At 54.5% G+C, this 23,888-nt stretch overlaps 3 protein-coding genes across 3 annotated transcripts in view; 2 read left to right on the forward strand and 1 right to left on the reverse strand.

Annotated features, from left to right (window-relative positions):
* The window catches only part of LOC114067854, a 9,850-nt gene extending 9,527 nt beyond the window's left edge, over window positions 1-323 (reverse strand). Inside the window, exon 1 of the mRNA XM_027903556.1 lies at window positions 7-323. Within this exon, the coding sequence (XP_027759357.1) occupies window positions 7-300 (294 nt within the window). The 5' untranslated portion in view covers window positions 301-323. The remainder of the gene's footprint in view (window positions 1-6) is intronic.
* A 1,910-nt stretch (window positions 324-2,233) lies between these two features.
* RHOD (ras homolog family member D) lies at window positions 2,234-4,113 on the forward strand. Its single transcript, XM_027903567.1, has 5 exons — window positions 2,234-2,362; window positions 2,950-3,037; window positions 3,287-3,396; window positions 3,729-3,863; window positions 3,946-4,113. The coding sequence occupies exons 1-5, from the start codon at window positions 2,234-2,236 to the stop codon at window positions 4,111-4,113; spliced, it is 630 nt and encodes a 209-aa protein (XP_027759368.1).
* Window positions 4,114-6,464: 2,351 nt separating this feature from the next.
* The window catches only part of KDM2A (lysine demethylase 2A), a 33,757-nt gene continuing 16,333 nt past the window's right edge, over window positions 6,465-23,888 (forward strand). The window contains exons 1-7 of the mRNA XM_027903564.1: window positions 6,465-6,563; window positions 6,879-6,906; window positions 8,153-8,257; window positions 21,051-21,189; window positions 21,899-21,977; window positions 23,149-23,195; window positions 23,485-23,663. Of these exons, the coding sequence (XP_027759365.1) occupies window positions 6,544-6,563; window positions 6,879-6,906; window positions 8,153-8,257; window positions 21,051-21,189; window positions 21,899-21,977; window positions 23,149-23,195; window positions 23,485-23,663 (597 nt within the window). The 5' untranslated portion in view covers window positions 6,465-6,543. The remainder of the gene's footprint in view (window positions 6,564-6,878; window positions 6,907-8,152; window positions 8,258-21,050; window positions 21,190-21,898; window positions 21,978-23,148; window positions 23,196-23,484; window positions 23,664-23,888) is intronic.

The raw sequence follows: 23,888 nt of genomic DNA on the forward strand, positions 1-23,888 counted from the left end.
GGACACGACGGGAGAGCAGGAGGCATTGTCCACCATGTAGAGCAGGGATGAGGTGATGATGAAGAGGAGGAAGGTGAAATCAGCCACGGCCAGGTTGAGGATGTAGACGGTGATGGGGTTCCTGCGGATGTGGAAGCCGAGGAGCCAGAGGACAGCCCCGTTGCCCAGCAGCCCACAGAAGCCAATGAGTAGGATGACACCATCTATGGCCATGTCGGTGACCTCTATCCCACACGGATCATCTCCTTTGGTGTCCGTCAAGGGAGATGTGGGAGCTGGGGATGTCTGGTTCAGCTCCATGGTGGAAGATGGGATGTGATCCCTGGCTGTGGTCAGAGCAGGCAGAGAGTTAGTGGGACCCCAGGGGATGTGACAGGGACAGGGGTGCTGGTGATGTGGCAAACAAAGCAGGACTGGGGTCTGGGCGATAGGAGGGCTGTGGCTGTGGGGGGGAGGGAGGGTTGGAGGGGCTCCCTTCACCCCAATTAAGGTCACCCATGGGAGCAGTGAGGGGGCTGTGGGGAGATCTAAGGAGACACCCCCAGGGCTGGACTCTGGTCCCGACCCCTTCCCTTTCCCTGCAGCAGCCCAGAGCTGACCTACCTGTGCGTCTGAGCTCTCCTTGCCACAGTCTTCTCTGATGAGGAGGTGTGGGGTCTCCCCGTCCTCAGGAGCTCCGAGCAGCCCGTCTCTCCCCAAATAAAGCTGCTTTTTGGGGCGTTTCTGCACAGTCACAGGTCAGGCAGTGAGAGCACTGGGCTGTCTCTTCTCCCGTCAGATTTCTGTTGGTCTTGCGGGAAAGGAAATGTTTTGTCCGAGCGAATACCCCAGAGGATGAACACTGCAACAGTTACATCTTGCTGTGAAAGAATCTTGATGCTTTTAGGATTCAACCTGATATCTCATTAGACTGGTAATTACCACCTTCCTAATTGTTTTATATGGTGCTCCAGCCTCCTCTCCCCATCCTGCCCCGATGCTGGCATCCTTCTCAGATTGTTCATTACTGTGTGCATTTGCCTTCCAGCCTCCGGGCATGAGAATCCCTGCTCTGTCCCCTCCAAATTCATCCTGTGTCAGGCCTGGGTGAGAAATCGGAATTTGGTGCTCCAGCCATCGGTTTGGACTCACTCCAGCTGATCTGGGGGCTCCAGAACTCTCCTGACTGACTGGTACCCACCAAACCCAGAGGGGCTGGTGGCAGATGAGCTGCTGGGCTGCAGTGATGTCAGGGAACCACACAGATGATTCTCCCATCCCTCTCTGCACCCCTAGACCAGAAGCACCCCTTTGCTCCCAACAGGGTTTTGCAGTGACAGAGGATGGCATTGACTGGAGGGGAAGTGGTTCTGGGGACCTCGAAGCAGGGGTGTTGGGGGGGACATAATCCCTCCTTCCTCCCCAGAGCAGCACTGGCTGCCCCCCATGAGTGTCAGTGGGGACCACCCCCAGCACCATCAGTGCTGGTTTGGGATATCCACGAGCAAAGTGGGGTGTCACAACCTGTCCCCAGAAAAATTTGGGGGTGGGGGGCTGCCCCCCTCCCTCTCTGGTGCTGAGCTGAGCTGGGCACCAGAGATTGCTGGCAGGGCTTGGCCCAGCATGGCAAGGCACAGGCGTGACGTGTGACGTCAGGGGTGGCTCTGGTGGCAGGGACGTAGCAGTGAGTCACCCCCCCTCGTGCCTCCCTCCACCCCTGGACTTTGCCTCCTGTGGATGCTCAGGGCAATAAAACCTGGGCTCGAGGTGGGAATGGGGTGTCGGGGAGGGCCCACGGGTGTGTTTGCACACGCAGGCACAGGAATGTGGGCCGTGCAAGCACGAGTGTGCAAGAGGAGCTGCTCGGAGCGTGCCAGGAGGAGCTGGGGGGCTGCACGCGTGGGATGAGGTCACCCGCGGGATGGGGTCACCCGTGTCCCTGCGTGTGCAAGAGGCAGCCACGTGGGTGCACGGGCAGGTGTGTGAGGGGGAGTTGCACCCACAGGAGGGACGTGGACGTGGGAAGGCTACGCCTCTCCTGCCGGGAGAAGGTCATGGGAGGTGCGCGGGGACACCCACGCGCGTGTCCCCGCCGCTGTCACCTCCACGGCCCCAGCCCCGAGCGGCGCCGCGGGCGGGCCCGACGGGCGGGTGACGGCCACACCCTGGACCGGGCGGGTGCTTCCCACCGCCCCGTCCTCATCCCTGTCTCCGCCGAGGCCAGGCAGGCTCCGCGGCCCCACTGGACACCCCCATGCAGCGGGAGCGCGGGGGGCAGAGCCCAGGACCCCCCGAAAGCGAGGTCAAGGCTGTCGTCGTGGGGGACGGGGGCTGCGGGAAGACATCGCTGCTGGTGGCCTTCGCCAAGGGGGACTTTCCCAAGGTACCGTGCTCCCTGTGCCCTGTCCCAGCCCGGACGGGACACACCGGTGGGGGGAAAGGGTGACTGTCCCCGTGCGGGAGCGGCGACAGGGGCAGAGGGCGGTGGACGCGGGATGGAAGGGTCGCGGTGGCAGCAGTGGGGACGTTTGCAGTGGGACATGGGGGCGTTGGGGGACTGGGGAGGGGGTGGCCCAGCCTGGGGCTGATGGGGGTCTGCGGCAGCCCCCCCTCGGTGGGTGGGTGGGCACCTCTGCCTCACCTGGGGGTCACAGGATGGGGAGCGGGATTTGTCCCTCAGCGAGGGCACCGACGGCACCCGGGGTGGCTGTGGAGGGGGGAGCAGCTGCGGAACCCCCAGACCGTCTGTCTGGAGCTCCGAGTCCCACCGGGACATCCAAGAGGTTCAGCAGTGCCCTGGAATAGGGGTCAAGGACGGTGCCGACCCCACCTGCTCCACCAAGGCACCACCATCTGCTGCCCCCTGTTTCTCTCTCCCGGGTACCTCCCCGTGCCCTGCCCTGGCCCCATGGGATGCCCCCCCACCGCTGCCTGTGGGACCTGTCTCACACCCTCCCTGTCCCCCACCAGGTCTACGTCCCCACCGTGTTCGAGAAGTACACGGCGTCCCTCCAGGTTGCCGGGAAGCCCGTGACGGTCCACCTCTGGGACACAGCAGGTAGGACAGGAGGGGACAGGACGGCCAACTGTGCCGCCCACCCTCCCATCCAAGCGTTTTGGTGTGTCCCACACCTCTGGGTCGTTCCTCGGAGGGGTGTCCCCATGCAATGACCGTGGGAGAGGAGAGGTTAACAGAAGATGTCACTCCCGTGGCCCCTCGGGGGACGAGGGAGGGACCATGGCGGAGGAGAGGGGACCCAGTCCGGAAAGGAACTGGTGTATAATGGTCTGCTCCTTGGCCCGGCAGGACAGGAAGACTATGACAGGCTTCGCCCGCTGTCCTACTCAGACGCCAGCGTTGTCCTCATGTGCTTCGATGTCACCGACCCCAACAGCTTCGACAACATCCTAACAAAGGTGACACAGCACGGGGGCTGCTGGGGCTGCTGCCTGTCCCTATCCCCGGGTGACGTATCCCCGTCTGTGCCCGTCCCCTGTCCCTATCCCTGGGTGATATGTCCCCCTCTGTGCCCGTCCCCTGTGCCTGTCCCTGGGTGAGATGCTCCCCTCTGTGGTCATCTCTGTCCCCATCCCTGCGTGAGATGTCCCGCTCTGTGCCTCTCCCCTGTCCCCATCCCTGGATCACCTGCTCCTCTCCACACTGGTCCTGTGTCCTCATCCGTGGGTGACAAGTCCCCCTCTGCCTCCATCCCCTGTCCCTCTCCGTGGGTGACGTGTCCCCTCTGCAGTGGTACCCGGAGGTGAATCACTTCTGCAAGGGAGTCCCGGTGCTGCTCGTGGGCTGCAAGACGGACCTGCGGCAGGACGAGGGGACGCTGCAGAAGCTGCGGGATGGACGGATGGAGCCCATTTCCCGCCAGCAGGTGACTGCCACCCTCCGACGGGATGGGGGGAGTGGGGCACCCGGGGTGCTCGTGGGGGATCTGACTCTTTGTCTCCCCGCAGGGAGAGGCCATGGCCCGGCAGGTCCGCGCCGTGTCCTACATGGAGTGCTCGGCCAGGTACCAGGAGAACGTCGGGAACATCTTCGTGGCAGCCAGCAGCGCTGCCATGAGTGCCACCCGCCGGAGACAGCGCGGGAGGAGAGCCTGGAAGGGCTGCGTGCTCCTCTGACCCCCCCGGCACCGCACAACCCCCGGGACCTCCCGCTGCCCCCAGCTCGGGCCTCACCGCGGCTCCCAGCTGCTGCCACACCTCTGCCGACACCGCCGCAATTCCGCTGGCACTGCGGCCACCCTCCTGCCCCGGGGCTGGCACTGCCGGGCACCGGGGGGTGCCAGCAGGAAAGCGTCCCCCTGGCATGAAGAAACTGCTCCCCGCCTGGATCTCAGTGTCCTGTCCCAGCGGGGATCCCCATGTCCTGTCCCAGCGGGGATCTCAGCGCCCTCTTTGGGGATTCCTGCATCCTGTTCCACCTGGAATCCCAGCATCCTGTTCCACCTGGATCTCAGCGTCCTGTCTCTGTCCCACTGGGGATTCCATCGTCCCATCCCTGTCCCACCAGGGATCCCAGTGTCCCATCCCTGTCCCATCAGGGATCCCAGTGTCCCGTCCCTGTCCCACCAGGGATCCCAGTGTCCTGTCCCACCAGACATCGCAGTGTCCTGTCCCTGCCCAACCAGGAATCCCAGCGTCCTGTCCCTGTCCCACTAGGAATCCTAGCACCCGAGCAGAGGAGCATCCTCTGCCAGCCGGGCTCTGGGAGCAGAGAACTGATGTGGGGGATTCCCCTTCCCCCTGGCAGGCCGGCTCGGGGAGTGACACCGGGTGGTGACTGCGGAACGTGTCTGCCATTAAAGTGACACAACACTTGTCAGCGTGACGCTGTCCTGGCATGGCCTGGGCGTCGGGACGGGGAGTGGGAGACAGGGACACGGGGTGGGAGATGGGGACACGGGGTGGGAGACAGGGACACGGGGTGGGAGATGGGGACACGGGGTGGGAGATGGGGACACGGGGTGGGAGATGGGGACACAGGGTCCCGCCACGGATCTGGGATGGATGGGTGGTCTCTGGAAAGGGGTTACCTGCTGATTGTGGGTTGGGGTGAGTGTGAGAGTGTGCAGGGGTGTGCAGGTGTGTGCTGCACATACATAAGCGTGTACATGTGTGTGTGTGTGTGTGTTCTACGTGTGTGCACGTGTGTGCTGCACCCGCATTCTGTCTGTGCTTACATGCCTGCATTTTATATATTTTATATTTGTAAATACATTAGAGTTAGTGTGACATTATAAGTGTAACTATACCTATAGTTACTTTTAAACTCTTTGTATACCTATATTTATTATATATATAACTAGAACTGTATATAGTTTGTAACTACATATACACAATTAGAACTATATATAGTTTCTGACTATTGTTAGAGTTAGTTTATAACTAACTATATATAGTTATAACCATATATAGTTGATATGCATAGTTTTTACATATAAATATGCCACTATAATAACTACATATAACTATATATAATTAATATACTTTATAAGTATGCAATGTAGTTATAAGTAACTATTTATGGTTATAACTATATATAGTTAATATATATAGTTTTTACATATAATACATATAGTTTTTACATATAGTATGCAATTATAACTATATATAATTAATATAGTTTACAAGTATGCAATGTAGTTATAAATTATGTATAGTATATATACTATATATATTCTATACCTATGTGTAGTTACTTTGTAACTATCTATATAACTATTTATTATATATAACTGTAACTGAATGTAGAACTGCATATTGTTAGCTTATAACTATATATACTACTATATATAACTGTAGTTATAACCATTTACAGTTAATATACATAGTTTACAACTATATACATGTAACTATAGCTATATACAGGTAGTTTATAACTATATAACTATATTTATTATGTATATAACTGTACACATAACTATAACTGTATATTGTTAGCTTATAACTATGTGTGTTATATATATAACTACATAGTTTATAACTATGTATATTATATATATAACTCTATATAGTTTATGTATATTGCATATATAACTCTATATAGTTTATAACTATATTGTTAGTGTCTGTAGCCCATGCCTAAGCAGTTGTATGTGGATTGTGTGTAGACATGTACGTGTGTAGCTGTCCGTGGTTGTACAGAGTTACATGTAGATACACGTCCGTGACGGTGTCTCGGCACGCAGACCCCCGTACAGGTGTGCACAGGTGTGCGGACACCGCGGGACCCCAGGGGTGGTGCCTGACCGGGCACGACACCCCCCCCCCCCCGCACTCCCCCAAAATCCCACCGTCCCTTCCCTACGGGCCCCCCCACCGCGAGGGGCGTGGCCACGGAGGGGGCGTGGCCAATCGGAAAAGTGGGCGTGGTGTGTGAGCGGGGGAGGGGGCGTGGCTCCCAGCGGAGCCGCGCACGCGCGAGGCGGGGCGGGGCCGCGGGGGCGCGTGGCGCATGCGCGCGGGGGGGAGGCGGTGGCGGGGGGGCGGCTGTGCGTGCGGCGCGTGCGCGCGGCGGCGGTGTGTATGTGAGGCTCTGACGGGTTCAAAATGGCGGCGGCGGCTCCTGTGTGAGGAGGGGACCCGCTCCCGGCCGGGGCGGCGGCGCGGGGGGGGGCGCGGGGTGACCGGGCCGGCCCGGGGGGGCGCGGCGGGGCTCCGGCACCGGGCGGCGGGGCGGGGGGCGGCGGCGCCGGCGGCGCTGGCGGCGGGGGGACGCGGCCCGCGGCGGCGGGGGGCGGCCGGCGGCGCTGTCAGCGCCCGCTGCCCGCGCCGGGGGCGGCGGGGCCGGGGGGGCGGCGGGCGCGGGGCGCGATCGCTGCTGACCCGGGGGCTTTCCCCCCTCCTCCGTGTGTTCTGTTCCTCCCCCCCCGTGCCGGCGGCAGAAGAGGACAAAGGCGCAGGAGAGACCTGGTGAGCACCGCGGGGGTCACCGGGCGCCCCCCGGGCGGGCGCGGGGCCGGGCGGGCGCGGGGGCGGGCGGGTCTGCCGGAGCGGGGCCCCGGGAGGCCGCACCGCGAAGTTGGGGAGGGGGCGGCGGGTGCCGGCTGACAGCTCCCCGGGGACCCTCCTGCCCCCCGGCGGGGCCGGGCCGGGCTGGGGGCGCCCGGAGGGCCGGGGGGTCTCCCCCGCGCCCCGCGGCGGGGCGAGCGCGCCGTGCTCCCAGTTGTCCGGTTGTTTATAAACAGAGTTCGGCAAGTGAGGGCAAACTGCCTCCCTCGACCGAGCCGGGAGTCCCGGTCCCGGGGCTCGAAGGAAGGCAGGGGTGGGGAAGGTGCTGGCGGGACTGGGGATGTTCTGCTGTCAAACCCGAGGATCGGGGAGGAGCAGGAGGGAGCAAGTTCTCTGTACATGGTGGTAGCGGTTCTGTAATGGCACACGGGGTGGCAGATCCACCTCCCGACCCCCCTTTCCCTACCCCCTTCCCCGACCCCTTTCCCGTGGAGGTCTGGCTTAAGCATAGTCCTGGGGATTAAGAGCTTCGATGTACCCGGGCTTTGGTTCCTTCCTGTCCCTTAAAAAGAAAAAAAAAAAAAAAAGAGAGTGTAGGTGCCATCTGACGCCTCGGGTGGTTTTCCCGGGTTGGTGTGTGGTGTCACCAGGTGGCACATTTGGAGATCGAAGCATTTAGGTCTTCTCAAGTCAGGAGTTAGGTCCCTCAGTGCTTCCCTGCTTGGGTGCTGTATGTAGGGGAGATCCTGTGTGCCTTCCCTGCTCATGGGAGATGTGTGCTGGTGTAGCTTCTCCCAAATGCCATGGCAGAGGAGATCCCGAGGTTGTGTTGTTTGGAGGAGTTGGTTCTCTGCGTTATTTTGGGGAAGCCAGGCTGCTCCCTGACCGCCACTGAGGGTCTGACAGCACTCTTGTCCCACTGTGGGCCAGCGGAGCTGGTGTTTGGGCTGGTGGTAGAGTGGAGCAAAGGCCTTTTCCTGATGAGAGACTCACAGGTCCTGTCACGTTACAGAGCAGCTGGTGAAGTCATTTACTGGGTCGTGCCTAAATTAGAATGGGAGCCTTCAAAGTTGGGGTGGGCTCAGCCACTGTGTTCTCTTAGCCCTGCACAGGGGGGTGGGGTCGGCCCCAAAAGGAGCAGGGAAGGGGGGTTGTAGGTGTCCTGTGTCTCCATGCCCTGCTTCACTGTTTCCCTCTGGCTTCCAAGGAGGAAGAGGACGAAGACAGCAGTCCTGGCGTGTCCTTCTCGCTCTCTTCAGAGGAGTCGGAGATGGAGCCTGAGGAGGAGCGGATCCGTTACAGCCAAAGACTGGTCAGTACTGGCCCTAAACAATCTTATCCCGGTCTGGGTTCTATTGGAGCTGGAGAAGGAGAAGGCTTTTCCTGGCAGCAGGGTTGAACAGCCCAAACGGGCTCATGGTAGATGGCTGCAGCCTGCCCAGAGCGGTGAGCTTGCCTGGCAGTGGCTCTGTGTGGGTCTTTTTGTGTCACCGAGGTTGAAGGGAATTTGGCTGCTGAGCTCTGGAAGAGGGGAGGGTTGGAGGTTGAGGGAGGAGCTGTGGGATAAGGACACGAAAGAAGTATCAGTGTAGTTTGTCACTACAGGTTTTGTCTGTGTGTCTGGAACAAGGAGAGGAGTTGAAACGTTGTGCGTGACTGTTCTGTGGGCCTTGGTTTGAGTGTGCTGTGAAATCTGAGAAAGCTTGAGCCTGAAGCTGGTTTTCCTGTGCCTGTGTCTTCTCCCACTGTGTTCTTCTGGAGGGAGCTGTTCCAGCAGTCAGGTCCCAGTTAGGCCCTGTCAGGAGCTGTGCCTTGTCTGGTGTTTGTGCTGCTGTTTGGGGGGACTGCGTGAATCCCATGGTCTGGGAACAGCCTGGGAGCAGCTGCTCTGAGAGTCTGAGATGATGTTCCCAGAGATCCCAGGGAAGCTGCTGTGTCTCCCACATGGTTTTGAGGCAGTTGTAAACCCCCAGGAAGGGCAAGTGGCAACTCTGTGATGGAGTTGCTCTCTGGGTCACAGCACTACCTGTTCCCTCCCCTTCGAGGTGCTGCCCATAAAGGTAAATCCTTATCCTTTAATACTCTGGACTCATTTGGTGTGAGGCCATGTGGTATTTGGCATTAAGCATTGCCCTTAGTTCTGGGTGCTGGCCATGGAAAGGGTGCTGGGGAGCTCCCAAGTGTTTTGGGGGATGTTTTAGCTTGGCAATAGCAGCAATCCCACTTTGTCATGCTGACATGCTGGTTCCCACAGTGTGCAGGACACAACCCAAGGTGCTGGTTTGACTGGGGAACGACCCAGGACTAACCCAAAACCTCTGGATAAAGACACAGCAAGTGAAGGGGGCTTATCAGCCACGAATTTACTGGTTTAAAAATGCTTCTCATCTGTCAAATAAAAATCAGGGAGAGTTGGTGTCCTGGTGCGGGTGGGCTGGGCTCCAGCAGAATGTTCTAAGCTGGATAAATGCCTGTGCACTGATGAGCTTGCTGCTTAAGGGGTTTGGGAAGGCACAAGGGCAGCAAGCAGAGGATGAGACTCACCTGGACTTGTGTGTGTGTTCTCCGTGCTGGCCTGTGGCCCAGAGGAGGAGGCATGACCCCTGTGTGGTGGAGGAGCTTTACCTCATGCCTTGCTTTTCCTGGAAACTTTCAGCTCATTCCATGTTCTCACTGTGTCGGTGATGCTCCCTTGTTGAAGGGCCTTTAAAAGATGAGTATTTTTCTTCTGTAAAGCGTGACTTGAATTATCCAGGAAGGCAAAAGTGCTGAATATGACTTATTGGAATATCCTGTGTATGCCTTCGACTTAGGAGCTGGCTTTAGTAGGCCAAAATTAAAAGTTCCAGGTAGGGAAGCAGGTAATTGGTTAGTACAGTGTGTTTCTAGTGCTGACAGCTGTGTGTGACTGGAGTTCAGTGTGTGTGTGACAGCAAAAACAAAAACAATTTAAAAAAAATAATCTCAGTAGCCAAACAGCCTGGGCTAGAATAGTTTATAGCAATGAAGGTGATGACTTAATTGCATGTTTTGATGGCCTGAGATGGCAAACAAAAGTTTGTTTTCTGGTGTGTCATGTAATCACAGCAACAGCATCTTTTTCCTGACTGATTTCCATCAGGATATAGAGGAAATCTCGAGTGTTTTGTGTTATTTTATTTAGTTTGCAATACTGTTGCCTTCCTCTGGTTCAACAAAAATCTGATGCGTGTCTGTTTTCTGAATGAATTTGCCAGTGTTGGGGAGAGATCTGGGTTTGGAGGAGAACTCACCTCTGCTCCGGGTGTAGTCTCACTCCTACAGGAATTTTCTACCAGTTCACACATCCCCCTGTGGCATAATGACAGATTAAGTGGGTTGCACTGCTCTGACTTGTGCTTGCTCCCAAGTTCAGACTCTGTATCCATGACTCCCAGGATTATAAAGGCCCGGGTGAGTTTCCCAGGATGCAGGGGTAGCACTAGGAGGATGCCACAAAACAAACTGTGGGAGAAGCTGTGTCCTGGTGAGGCTCACCCAGCTCTGAGGGTGTTGGGGTGATGCTGAGTGAGGGTGGAGAGGACACCCGTGGATATTCCTCACCCGGAGATGGGGGCTGAGAAGTGGAGGATGGGGCTTGCAGGAGTCGTTTTCTCCTAATTGTCTGTAAATGTTCTCCTCAGCTGCCTAACGAGGCAGTTCTTCTGGGGTTGTGTGTTTTGCAGGCCCTTAATGGAGGAGCTGAAATGCTCCATTGTGTCCTGTGCCTGAGTGACAGTCCAGCCCTGGCACTAACAATGCCACGGTCCCTCTCAGAGACTTGGAAGTCTTCGCTGGCTGTCACTGGGTGGTTGCACCCAGCCCATGGCATACCAGGCTCCCCACGAGGACTTCCCAAAGGCAGGAATAAAGAAGTTGGGTCAGCCTGGTGCTGTGTTTCCTCACAGCACAGTCTGCCTGTCCTTCTGCAGGGGTGTCACTGGGTGTTCCTGGGCGCTGGAAGTGTGAGGAAATCTCTCCTTCTCCCTGCTCCAGGACTCCCTTTGCCAGGCCTTTGCTGGGAGCTCAGAGTAGCAAGACCCTGTGAATTGCAGGCCGGGATTAGCACATCACCAGAGCGATGCCGTGGGCTTTCAGTGACAATGATCGGGGTGAGGAATGAAGGACAGCAGTGCTGGATCACTTTGGAATGGCTTGGGAGCACAGCAGGAGAGTGCTGTTATCCAGAGGACAGATCCTGCCCACAGTGGTCTCCCCACTAGCTGTCAAGTCAGCAGTCTGGATGTCAGGGCGTGGTTCCCAGTTAGGATTGCCGGGGTGGCAGAGCTGGTTTAAGAGGTTTTCTCCCTCCCTCAGTCAGTGCCTCGGGAGCTGATGCCCCTGAGCTGAACGCTGCCCCAGGGAATTAGGGATCCTGGCCTTGGATGGAGGTTGGCAGTGGGGAAGCACCTAATCCAAATTGTTGTCTGTGCTGGGGTAGCGAATTACCTGCCCCATCAGCAAACCTGCCGAGGCTGGAGAGGTGGGAGTGTGAGATGGGGAGACAGGGTGGAGTAGGAACCTCTTAAACTGGCTTTGCTGCTGGAGAGAGCCCGAGGAGGAGCCTCGCCTTCCCTCGGGGCTGTGGGTGCTCTGTGGGGCTGAGCCACAGCTCTGAGGGTGCTGCCCCCAAATGACCATCCCTGCCTGGGTGCAGTGGCACCCGTATTTTGTTCGTGGGAGGTGGTTGTGACACCCATGAAGGGAAATGGGCCTGTGCAGGAGAAGCCCTGCTTGGTGCTAAGTGCTGTGGAGCATTTGGGAGGTGAGAGGGGAGCCAGGGAGGGAAAGGCTGTCTCTCCCCCATGGCTCGGGGCTGTCCTGTCCTGCCCTAGCACTGCCCTGCCCTCTGGTCAGATCCCTACGTGAGGATCTGAAATTTGAGAGGAGGCCTCTGCCTGTCTCTACCAGCCAAAACCTGAGGCCTCTCCTGTAAACAGCAGTTGCCAAACCTGTCCTTACATGTCGGTGTCCACACTCTCCCCTGGGAGAGAGTTCAAATGGGCTTCACAGCACGTGGAGGCCTCAGCTGAGGGATGAAGCCTGGGGAGTGTGGAGGACAAGATTTGTCCTCCAGCAGCTGTGTGAGTTGTGCAGTGATCCCAGGAGCGCACTGGGATGGGGATAAACGGCCTGGAAGCTGAAAGGGAGGTCAGGGGGAGCAGACTGTGGCCTGGCAGGACACTGCTTGTATCAGGTAAGATGGCAAAGAGGAGGATGCAGCTTTCTGTCCTCCCTGTCTTGTTCCATCTCAAATGGCCCATGCTATCCCAGCAGTGGGATGCAAGGAGCAGTCCCATCAGACTCAGCCTGACTTCTTGTTTGTCCTGTAAAGCTGCTCAGTGACAGGTAGTGATTCCTTGTGGGTGCTGGTGTTTGTCACCCCCAGATGTGTGCTTAGCAGAGGATACCAGTTTTCCCAGGGTTCTCCCACTGGCTTGGGACTTGTGTGTGTGCTGGGGTGACCCTGCCTGTGTTGTTCTCACAGGCACTGAAGCCACATGCGCTGAGTGAGAATTTGGGTGGTTTTACATCACCCCCCCCCATTTGAAGTGTGACACTGGCAAGTCCAGTCAAGCCAAGCTCCCTCCCACTGCCTGGAAGGGCTCAGGGTTCCTCTGCTGTGTGCCCTGTGTGGAACCCGGCTGGGCCAAATGTCCCTGCTCTGCTGGACACACCTCAGTTTCCCAGTCTAGACAGGGCCCGTGCAAGGAGGGTAATTAATCTCTCCCACATGCCTCAAACTGGACACACTACAAATGAGTCACTGCAAATGACCCAGGTGTAATAATGGAGCTCTGAATAATTTAGGGACTGTTCAGATTTGGTCTGGGCAGGGCCTTGGTGGAAGCTAGCAGCGACTGAAGGCTGTTCTTGGAAAGCTTTAGAAATCCCTGGGAGCGTTTGGATCCTGTGAGATGCTCGAGTGTGCTGGTCCATGGGAGAATATGTCCCTGAAGCCAACTGGATGTTCCATGTCAGTAGAAAGGGATGCAGGAGGTGAATATCTCTGCTGGATTCTTACTGTCCCGAGCCTGACTGTGCCTTGAGTGTGTCCTGGAAGCTGCAGTGCTGACTAAGCAAGGAGCCAGACAGCACAGGAGCACTTCAAGTTACCTGTGAGTTACCAAACGAGTTGTTGTTATGTCTCCTGTAGTAATCACGAGTGGGTTTTCACGAGGTTATCCCAGCCGGAGGTGACATCAACAAGTCAGGAGAGCAGTCGCTGCACACCCAGTGCCTTTATCATGTCAGGAAGCCACCCTACAGGTCACTGGGGGGGTTTGGGGGAGAAATGGCACCTGTGGGGAAGTGGTGGTGTGCTCAGAAGGTGGAGAAATAAGGTGCCCTAATCCTGTCCTCTGGCAGTGTGTGAGGGGAAGCAATTCCCTTCAGGATGAGATATCTGGTGCTGCTGCTGGTAAAAGCGTGTTGCTGATTCCAGAGGAGGGAATGATGAGTGAGCCTTTTGGGGGCTGTGAGGAACTTGGGTGTTCTTCTTCCCTTTCCAGCAGCCTGAACTCCCTGTGCTGCCCACTTTTGGATACTTGCAGATCTCCCTTGGCAAGGGCACTGATGATTTTTGGGGGCCAGGGAGATAAACCTGGTGACCAAGTGTGGCCTGTGGATCCAGATGGATCTGTTGGACAGGGATTCTGTCTGTTCCCGTTCTCTTTGTCCATGCTTGTGCATCTGTGTTGCTGTAGAAACAGCATGAGCTGGCTGTCCAGGGATTCTGAATCCCTGTGGAAGTTCCAGGAACTTGAACCAGAGAAGTTTTTGGGCTGAAATCTGCCCAGGGTTGCTGGGTGATGAATTTCACACGTTTTAACCACTCTGTGCACGAAAGAGTGTTAACAAAGCTGCCCCACACACCCTTTAAGGTCAAGGAAGAGGCTCTGGGGTGTGAGTATTTTCTGTGGTTTTTGTTGGTGCTGGTCCTCAGGGTTGGGAGCTGAGAGCAGAATCATGTCCTGTTTGAGGCAATCCTGACAAGAGTTTGCGAGGAAATACCGGTTGATCAGAGTTGTCCCAGCTCTTCCATGTGCCTCTGTAATCTCAGGTTTGAACTGAAGCAGCTGGAAGTGGAGAGGAGAGGGCTGGTAATGCATGCTCCTTTAAGGTCAGACTGCCTCAGTGTCTTTAATTTGCTGTGCATAAATATTTCCATGTGCCACTGAGCCCCTTTGCCCCATTTGGAGCAAGGAAAGGACAAGCCCTGGGCTCCTTGTGGAGCAGAGGGGGAGGGACAGTGTGGAGGGAGGGATGGTGTAACAGCACAGAGTATGGAGGAAATATCCTTCCTAGTAGCTGGTTCTGGACAAGAACATTTTCCTTGTTCTTCCCAACAGCCCGGTGCTGTTTTCTTTCTTCCTAAGCAACCTCAGCCCCATGAACTGCAACTCAGGCAGCCTGTTGCTGTTCCTTTTAAAGAACAGTGTCAGCTTAGCAGGAATTGCAGGACAAACCTCAAAGCTTCCTGTGTTTTTGTTATCCAAGTCCTCCCATGGTCCAGCCTCGTTCAGTCTGTGTGATGGGACAGAACTGGCAACAGGTTTCTGCGGGGCTGGGTTGGGAGCCTGGGAAATGTGGAGGGTGAGCTTTTCCCTGAGTAAAAAATCCAAGCTAATTCTCAGATCCCCACTGTGCTGGGGCCGGAGAGGTGCTCTGGCTGTCCCAGGGAGGAGTGAAGTCACTTAGGGCTGACCTGCTTCTGCAGGGGCTCAGTAGTGGGAAAATGGATTAAATGTGTACAATCTTCAGTCCTGCCTTTTTGGGGGAAGTTTGACCTACTTTGTTCCATTCTGGGGAGACTCTGTTGCTTTACTGCACAAAACAAAAGGAGTAGCAGAGCTGGTAGTGCTCATCTAACCAACTGCACAGGGCATGTACTGGGGATACCTGGCAGGGAGAGGGCTCCACACAGTTTTGTTTGTTTTCCTTGGATTTCTTCTGATTTGAAAGTGGTGGGATGTAATTCAAGGGGTTTTCTCAGTCTCCTGGAGAAATGAGAAGGCTGAATGTTGAAGGATGGCTTTGAACACTCAGAGGGTCAGTGTTCAGTCCTGGAACGGAGAGTGGCGGAGGGTTTGGTGGTCCTGCAGGAACTTCTTCAACCTGTCATGGAATCCAGGCAGGGCTTGTCCAGGTGTCAGGTGCTGTGGCTGATGGTGGGTGTGGGCAGTGTGGGGGTTAGCAGTGCTGTGAAAGCCGGTGGGGGCAGTGTCTGGGTGTGACATAGTCTGCAGGTGACTGGAGTGAGGAACCGTATCCTTCCCTGAGAGCAGTGCTTTTTTTTGGGGGACTGTTACCAGACCTGCCCATCTGTGTTCCTCTGCCTCGTGGTTTTGCTGCTCTGACTGGTCAGTGTGTGGTTTAGCAGCAGCTGCTGGACTTCTCCTTGACCCATCCATGGTGTCTCCCCACCTTGCTCCAATTCCCCAATTACTCCTTGTGTACATTCAATTTTGTAACCCAGAAGTGCAAACCGAGGCGTTCTCCCCAGTCGTTCTGAAACGCTGCCAGCCCTGCTCGTGATAGGAATCTCTCCTGGAGCTGTGAAGCCTGGAAGGGCTCCAGCTCTGCGTAGATCCTGTTTACTCCCGGCCTGGTGCTTTGAGTCCCTCTTTGTCCAGGGATGTTCCACCTGGGATATGCCTGTTCTGCTCTCCAGGTTTGGAGAGAGACAGGAGATGGTGAGGGGTGTTAAACCTGAGTGAAGATTGATGGTTGTGTTCTTGGGTTCCTCTTGGGGGGATTATGGCCTGTTCTTCAGATCCTAAATGATGCCTCCTCCTATTTGGTGGAGCAAGGAGCCCAGGACTGCTTTATTGATCATCTCCTGGGTACTTCCAGTTGTTTGGCTCTGCAGAGCCAAAATGTTACCAGAACAACGTGGAGCCATCTCTGAAAGACTCTTTGTAGCCCAAGGGTGACAGGAGGAGAAGGAGCTGAGGAGAAACTGAGGTGCCTGGAGGTGGGGAGGCACAGGAGGAACCTGCTGCTCCTCTGCTGTGCTTATGCTCCAGAGCTTGGAGCTCAGTTCCAGAGCTGAAGTGGGAGGTGCAGGCTGAAGTGGGAGGAGAGGGATAGAGAAAAAGAGCTCCTGTGCTTAAGATAAGCAGTGACCTGGCAGACTCCTGACTGGGTGTCACCATCTGGGTGCCTTGGTTTTTGGTGTATCTGGAAACACTTGCAAGGGAAGGTCTTCCCTGAAGAGTCTGTTCTGGCATTGGCACCTGCTCCACCCTGGGTCTGTCTGATCACAACCTACTTGTCCATCCTCCTGTCACGCTGCCTTGTGCCTCTCCAGAGGAATGGAACCCTTTCCCATGGATAAAATTGCTGGAGATTCTCAGCACAACCTCTCAAAGGCAGAATTCTGGATGCTGCTCTTTGCCACATTTAAGATCAAAACACCCATCCACGGGTTTGGATGTGGATGGTCTGGATTTATCTGGGCAAGAGCCACAGTTGTTTTGCTGTAAAAATAGGGGAGAAGTTAAATTCCTAAACTAAGGAGAGTCGAGCTTGTTGGTTTATTACCAATTTGGTGCAAATTATTACCAATTTGGATGCATTTGGGGGCAAAGTAAACCTACAAAGGGATGGGGCGAGGGAAAGATGGTAAATCCCGCTGTTCTGTACATATACTGGGAGCCAGGTGGAAGTTAATAGCTGGAAGGAGGGATTTTGGAAATGGGGTTCCTGGAGTCGCTGGGAGATGAGGGAGGGGATGGCAGCAGACAGGACAGGAAGTGACTAAAATACTGTGGTGTGTGTTGGTTTCACTCTGTAAATACACGAGGCTCTCTCAGCGAAAGGACGGCTTGTTCTTTTTTTTTTTTCAAATGTGACCTTGGACTCGTTCTTCTCTCAAAAAAAAAAATCCACAGGAGAGAGGTTTCCTGGCTCTCTTCAGCTGATGTCTGATCCTTTGCTGTTAGAAAGGGCTGTGCTCCATGGAAAGAGGTTTCCAAAGAAGTGTTTTGAAGAGTATCACTGTGGAGCTACGTGAGACACTTTCCTTGGGAGAAGGAGACTGCAGGTGAAAGGATCAGAATAGAAGGAATAGCTGTCTGCAGGATTAATATTAGTGCTTCCTATTTCCTACATTAATTGAGTGGCACCCAGGAGGGCCAGCTGTCTTAGTTGGGAATTGCTGGCTGCTCAGTCTTGGAGGATGGATAAACTGCCTTTATCTTGACCCTGCCTGACACAGGGAGAAAGGGTTTGGACCACTTGTAAGTTCTTCCTTAGGAACAGGAAGGGTGAAGAACTCTCAGCAGGGTGAAAAATGCCTGAATCCTAGCAGAAAGCTGGAAAAAAAGGGATATTAAAATATTGCTGCTGAACACTGATGTATGTAATGGGCCTGACTCGATCTCTTGCTTCACTGGAGCTGAGCTTCACCTGGGACACTTTTAGAGAGGGCAGTGTTGGGGGTGTCTGCTGATCTTCTTTTTGGAAGTTGTGCATCCCTGGCTGAACTGGTTGACACTGGAAGAGCTCCCAGTAGCAGAGCCACCCCCAGGAAGAAGTGGTCTTATTCTAAGAGCCCAGGGCTGGGAGTTGCTTGTGTTCTCTGGTGAGACCTGCCTGGATGGGCTTGCTCCAAGGAGCAGGAATAAGAATTAGGAGGGCTGTAGGAATCTGCTAGGAAGGGGTACTCAGCCAAGCCCCATCCCTGGCAAAGGCTGTGAGGCAAAGGTAGCTGGCCCTTCCTGGGAAGAGGTCATACTCAGTGCTGCCTGGAGGATTTGCACAGCTGAGTGTGTGCAGGGGGAAGGTGAGATGGGCATTAACCTGTCGTGGCTTTGCAGGTGTCACCTGTAGCAGTTATTTAACCAGGCAGCAATTCCCTGCGTGCCAGGGGAGGATCAAAACACATCAGGGAGGAAAGGGGATCTCGGAGCATCCACTGGCCACATCCGTCCTCATACAGAGACCCAATTTGGGCAGCTGGGGGATCATGGTTTGTGTAATTGTGCTGCGAGGGAGCTGTAGACTCCAGGAGGGGAAAACTGCAGATGCTGCCTCTCCCAAAAAGCACTCTTGGAAGCACAGAAGCCTTTCCTTCCTCCTGCCTGCTCTGCGGGCCCTGAAATGTTGTTTTGCCCCACCCTTCCAAGACAACAATGACATGAAAGCGCTGTGGCCCCGGCCGGGTAGGATGGGATGGGAGCTGTTGGTATTGTGCTTTTGGGTCCTCAGCCACGGCTGGGATCCTGCTGGTCCTACATGCTGTGCCAATTAGGAGGCCAAACTCTTCCCTGCCCACGGGAACAGGCAGAGCTGGGGGAGTTTTGTGGCTGATGCTTTGCTGATGACAAGAGCAATAGACTTTGGAATTTGCTGGGCTGGAGGAGACAATCCCCATCCTTCTGTGTTTTGCATCCCTGTTTCCCCATTGCAAAGGAGTTGGAGTTTAAGGTGTTCCTGCCTGTTTTCTGGTGTTTGCTCTTTTGGTGTGGTTGCCTTATCGTAGTGGTTTGGGTTGAAGGTTCCAGCCTGTTTGTCTTGGAGGCTGTGCTGTGAAAGAGGTCTGGGAAAAGAGTCTGAATGGTTCCCTGATCCCACAGCGCAGATCCAGGGGTGGATCCAGCTGGAGTGAAGTGTAGTTTCGTTGTAATGTGAGTCCACAGCAGGCTGGTCTGGTGGAGTGGCCTCCTCTGAGACACATCGTGCTTGTTTGGCCATAAAGCCTCCAGATATGTCAGTGAGGGACCAGGTCATTTACTGCACCTTCACAGAAGGTGGGAGCGGGATCTGTCCTCAAACTTTGTGCTCAGGATTAGCCAAGACAGAGCGATCTCGTGGTCCAGATGCCAAACTGGAGTGACTGGGTGCTAAAGCTGGAGTGTGTAGATGGGAAGGGAGCAGGAGCTCCTTTTCATGGCATCTCCAGCATCCGCCTGTGACACCAGTGGGATTGGGATTAGGCCCAGCCACATGGTCACACTGCTGTTGAGTTAGCTGCTCTACACAATCCAGAGCCTGTGCTGGCTTGGTGCCGCTTCCAGCAGGACAGACAATGCCTGGTCATTGTGTCTGTGCCTGGAGCTGTGTTCCAGCCCAGGTTTCCTGAGACATGTGCTCAAATGGGACTTACCTGAGTTTTAGCCCAATGTAACCTTGCTCCTAGTTAAGCTGCACTTAACCAGGAGCCCTGAAATACCATCCAGATTTCCAGCCTGGGAGCCAAATGTAAGTTATTAAGGGACTGATTTGGATGTAGTCTCTTTTTGCCAGAATTCCATGCCAAACCTTACCCCCCCTCGTGAGGTTTTGTACCCAGTGAAGGCAGAAGAGCTGCTTTTCCCCCTAAAAGTGAGTGTGTGGGATAAAGGAGCAACCTGGTCCTGCAGTGAGCCACCCCCACCTGATCCCAAAGCAGGTGAGACCGCAGACTACAGGGCCCAGAATCCTCTGCTTCTTTGTGCACATCCTCTAGTTAGTGACAGAGAGGTGCCTGCTGGGACCTGTAGTCCCAGGCTTGCCTGGGATTGGGAAAAGGGAAAAGCTAGTCCTGCTCTGTGTCCTCATTTTAAAGCTGAGCAGCGCGCAGGGTTAACGGATTGTGTGATTTCTGAGGAAAAGTGCTTTGTAAGGTGGGCTCATCCTCTGATACAACACAGCCATAAAACTTCTACATCTCTAAGTGCTCTGATGCATGTCCTTTGAAGGGCCAGTCAGTTTAGAAGCAGAGTGGGCATTTGGGGATTCCAGGTTTTGGTGTTTTGTTTTTTTTTTTTTTATAAATGCATTTTTCTGCGTTTATACAAGTGTCTCTCTAAAAACCTGTGATTAAAGAGAGTTTTATCTTTGTATTATTAGAAACTGGAAAAGAAAGTACCCCCATTTGCTCTCCATCTTTAGTGGATGGCTTAAGACAAAGGAGAGCAAACCCAGCCCTTTTCTAGACCCTTGTTTCAGGATCTTCCTGAAGTACCCCATTCAGGAGAAGCCTGGCAGATAAGCTGTTTGTGCCCCTGTCGTTTAAGTTTTTGGGGAGGGAGTTGGAAAGCTGAGTGCAGTCAACGAGGTGTTAACAACAGATAAATGGCTCTGCCTTAATGGCTGCTTAAAACTGTGAGTTAAAATTAAATATTACAGTGGGTGGGGGCAAAGCCCTTTTTTTAATGTCCCTACTGCTCCTGCACTGTTAAACTAATTAAATTGTAAGAATTTCCTTAAGGCAGTGCATGTGTACGACGGAGTCCTTTTCTTTGTCGTGGCTGGTTCCAGTGGCGTTGCTGAGGCTGTGACACTGCCACAGATGTGACAGCATCTGTGTCACCTCCTGTCCCATCCTTGCTCTCTCCTGGGCCAACAGTTGGTGTGCACGCTTGATATGGAGCATCCCTAATTGGGGGAATTAAATTAGCTTGGCTAATTCAGAGCAGGTTGCCTTTTATCTGGGGGGATTTGGGGAGCATTCCCACGCAGGGCTCTGCCAGAGCATGGCTGCTCCCTGGCCAAGTGGCCAACAGCTGGGGACAGTAATTTTTTCCAGATCCAGCAATGCCAGAAGAGGATGTCTGTCAGGAATCCCCACGCAGATGGACTTAGGAGACCCTGTAAGAAAAGGGTTCCTTCCCTTCTGCTACTCCTCCCCACACAAACAAGGGAATAAATCACCTTTTGTGTGCAGGCCTGGCCAAAGATAAACACTTGAGAGTTTTGTCTCCGGTATAAACCTTCCTTTATCACTTGATGTTCTGGCAGACATTTAAATTCACAAAGAGTCTTTACCTCTAGTGCAGCAAAATACTGATGCACCTGTAAAAAAGAGGAACTGATTCTTTTTTACTTTGCCTTAGTTATGCTGAACTCTCTCCCCTCCTCCTATATTTCTGTGTTAGAATTCATCAGGAGTGATCCTCTCTCTCCCATATAGCCCAACTTGCACAAATCGGGGTGCAGGAGGAGCAAATCTGATGTTCCAGTGGTGTGTTTGGGGTGCAGGACAGACCTGGGCTCCCCCAGCGGCCCTGGCTGAGCTGTGCTGGGTTGGGATGAGGCTCTGGCTGTTCCCCCTGGTCCGTAACTCTTCCCTCACTCCCCGAGGTGTGTTCTCCCCTCAGCGTGGCACCATGAGGCGGCGCTACGAGGACGATGGCATCTCCGACGACGAAATCGAAGGGAAGAGGACATTTGACCTCGAGGAAAAGCTGTCCACCAACAAGTTCAACTCCACCTTCGTGGTCTTCATGGAAGGCAAAGGTTTGTGTGGGGGCTGGCAGTCAGTGAGCAGGGCTGGTGCCAGGCAGGGTGTGTGGGGGAATGGCGTGGCAGCTGTTTGATCTGGAGAGCAGGGAGCTGGTGTGCAGCGCTGCAGCTTGGCTGGGACACGTGGAAGCCAGGAGTGGAAGGGCTCTCTCTCCTGGGTCAGCACCTGTAATTGCAGCCACATGTCTACGAGATGTTTAATTCAAGGACTGTGTGGGATCTCTCCCCTTCCTTTCACCGCACACACAGCTCAGTGGGATGGCTTTTCATCACACAACCTTGGGAGGGTTTCCTGGAGGAAGGAGCGCTTCTTCAAGGCATCTCTTGCTTGACTGTGAGCTTTCTAGGAAACTGAGGACAAAAATTCAGGCTGTTTTCCCTGTTAGAGCAAACTTCAACTTCCCTGGGGGGGCCTATCTGAGGCTTGTCAGTACCACATGCCATGTTGCTCCCAGAACTGCTGCAAAGGAGTTCCAGGATCTCCAAAGGAGTGTAAAAAGTGATGAAAAGGGGTTTTTTTTGCTGACCACAGAGACAGGAGGAGGTTCTCGGGTCTCAACTGCCCTGAGTGACCTGATCTGAGTCAGAAGTCAGTTTGCTGGGAGCAGGGTTGGACTAGAGATCTCCAGAGATCCTTTAACGTCAGTGTATCCTCGGAAGGAGCCTCCCCTAAACCTCCCCTCCTCTTGTCTCCCCACACCAGACTTCACAGTTGAGTACATCCAGCGGGGTGGCCTGAGGGACCCTCTCATCTTCAGGAGCTCGGACGGCCTGGGGATAAAGTAAGTGTTGGGGGCACGGAGTGGGGGGGGGACTCTGGCCCAATTCCTTCATTTCTCCACGTTGCGTGGGATCTGATCCTGGCTCTGCCAAGTCGGCATGACTGTGTCCTGTCCACACTGTCCTTTACATGCAGTGAGCAGAGAGAAATATCTCCCACCTCAGTTATCCCCCTCTTATTAGTCAGTTTGGACTGAAAATCAGAGTACTGAATTGGCTGTAGGTGATCAGAATTCCACCAAATGTCTGGAAAGTCCCACTGCTGCTCTGATGCAACGTCTGGCTGGGTTTCTTTCCTAGTAACATAGGCATCTATTGCCAGAGACTCAAACAATTTGTAGTATTTCTGGCATTTTCCAGAATTCCAGCCTGCTTTATCCAACTTCTAAACTGCTCTGTGTCTCTCTTGCTGCAGTACATTCACTGAGATTTACAGCTTTGAGTGTAAAGCTGGGTCAGTGTTTTTTGGGAGTTGATTAATACAATGATTAGAGAATAAATGACCCCTCACAAACTCTCTGAGCCAGTATCAGCAGCACTGCTCTGAACCCCCCCTCAGCTGGCTGAATGGGTGGGTGACATCTCATCCAGTGCAGGATGTTCTGTACTGGGGGGTGAATTAGGTGGGAAATTGTGCCAGGCTCAGTTTTAACTGCTGGGTGACTTGGGAGGTCAGAGATTTGATACTGAGGATTAGAGTGTGGCTGAAACTGGATTTCTCCTGAGCTTTTGGGTATTTCTCTGGGTCAAGAGCTGCTCGAATGGCTGCCAGGCTGTTCTGCCAGTGACAGCAGTGTTTGTACAGAGGAGTGTGCCAGTACAAACAGTTGGAGGGGTTCTGCTGTGTCAGTGGAATATACTGCGTGTGCTGGTCTGGCTATGCCTTTGGGTTGGGATAACTCACACGAGCAGCCTTTAAAGCGAGGCCTGGGATTGCTGAGCTCCTCTGCCAGGAGTCACTGTACAGCAACTCGTGCTGTGGAGCTGGTACATCCTATTCCCAAATCTGCCTCCCGAGCCACAAGTTTGTCCTGATGTTTCACCCCAGATCTAATGCCACGGTCTGCACACAGCCCAGAGCAGCCCCCTCAGGGTGTAACACTTGGGTTGCAGGTGGGGAGGGTGTGTGCCAGAAGCACAGGATGGTTTCTGAGCGGGGTGTTTGTCCTGCAGGATGCCGGATCCGGACTTCAGCGTGAACGATGTGCGGCTGTGTGTCGGTAAGCGTCACTTCCTGCAGCCAGGGGGGAATGGGGAGACTCTTTGGGTTTAAGCTGAGGTTTGGTGGCTCCCCAGAGTGCAGCTGTTTGAACCTGAGCTGTCCTTACCCAGGGATCACCTTCTTGGATCTAATTTGACCTAACACAGCTTCTGTTTGCACGTGGGTGTGGAAGTTCTGGGAGACTCCAAGGCAGCACGCTTGTGTGGGTGGGCTCTCTGAGGATCTCATCTCCTGGAGTGCTCTGGGTGGTGCGTTGTGCAGTGATGTGTGTGTGTGTGTGGTGGCAGGGAGCCGACGGATGGTGGATGTGATGGACGTGAACACGCAGCGGGACATCGAGATGTCCATGGCGCAGTGGGCGCGGTACTACGAAACGCCAGAGGAGGAGAGGGAGAAGCTCTACAATGTCATCAGCCTGGAGTTCAGCCACACCAAGCTGGAGAACCTGGTGCAGAGACCTGCCACGGTGAGCGTGGCTCTTCCTTCCCCAAGGGGATGTCCCTTCCCTCGTCCTCTTGGCGCTGGAATGGGGGGGGAGAGGGCCTACTTGGAACAGGCATGGGCTCAGCAGGGATAATATTGGAAGCTGCTGGAGCTGATCTTCCAGTCAGGCTGTGCTGACCGTGACCATTGCGTGTTACTCTGTAGAGAGATGACCTGTTCCTTACCTGTCAGCAATTGGAAACATGGA

This window comes from Empidonax traillii, unplaced genomic scaffold, assembly GCF_003031625.1.
Source record: "Empidonax traillii isolate 1590-97213 ecotype Southwest subspecies unplaced genomic scaffold, ASM303162v1 scaffold982:size219053, whole genome shotgun sequence".
Classification (NCBI taxonomy): Eukaryota; Metazoa; Chordata; class Aves; order Passeriformes; family Tyrannidae; genus Empidonax; species Empidonax traillii.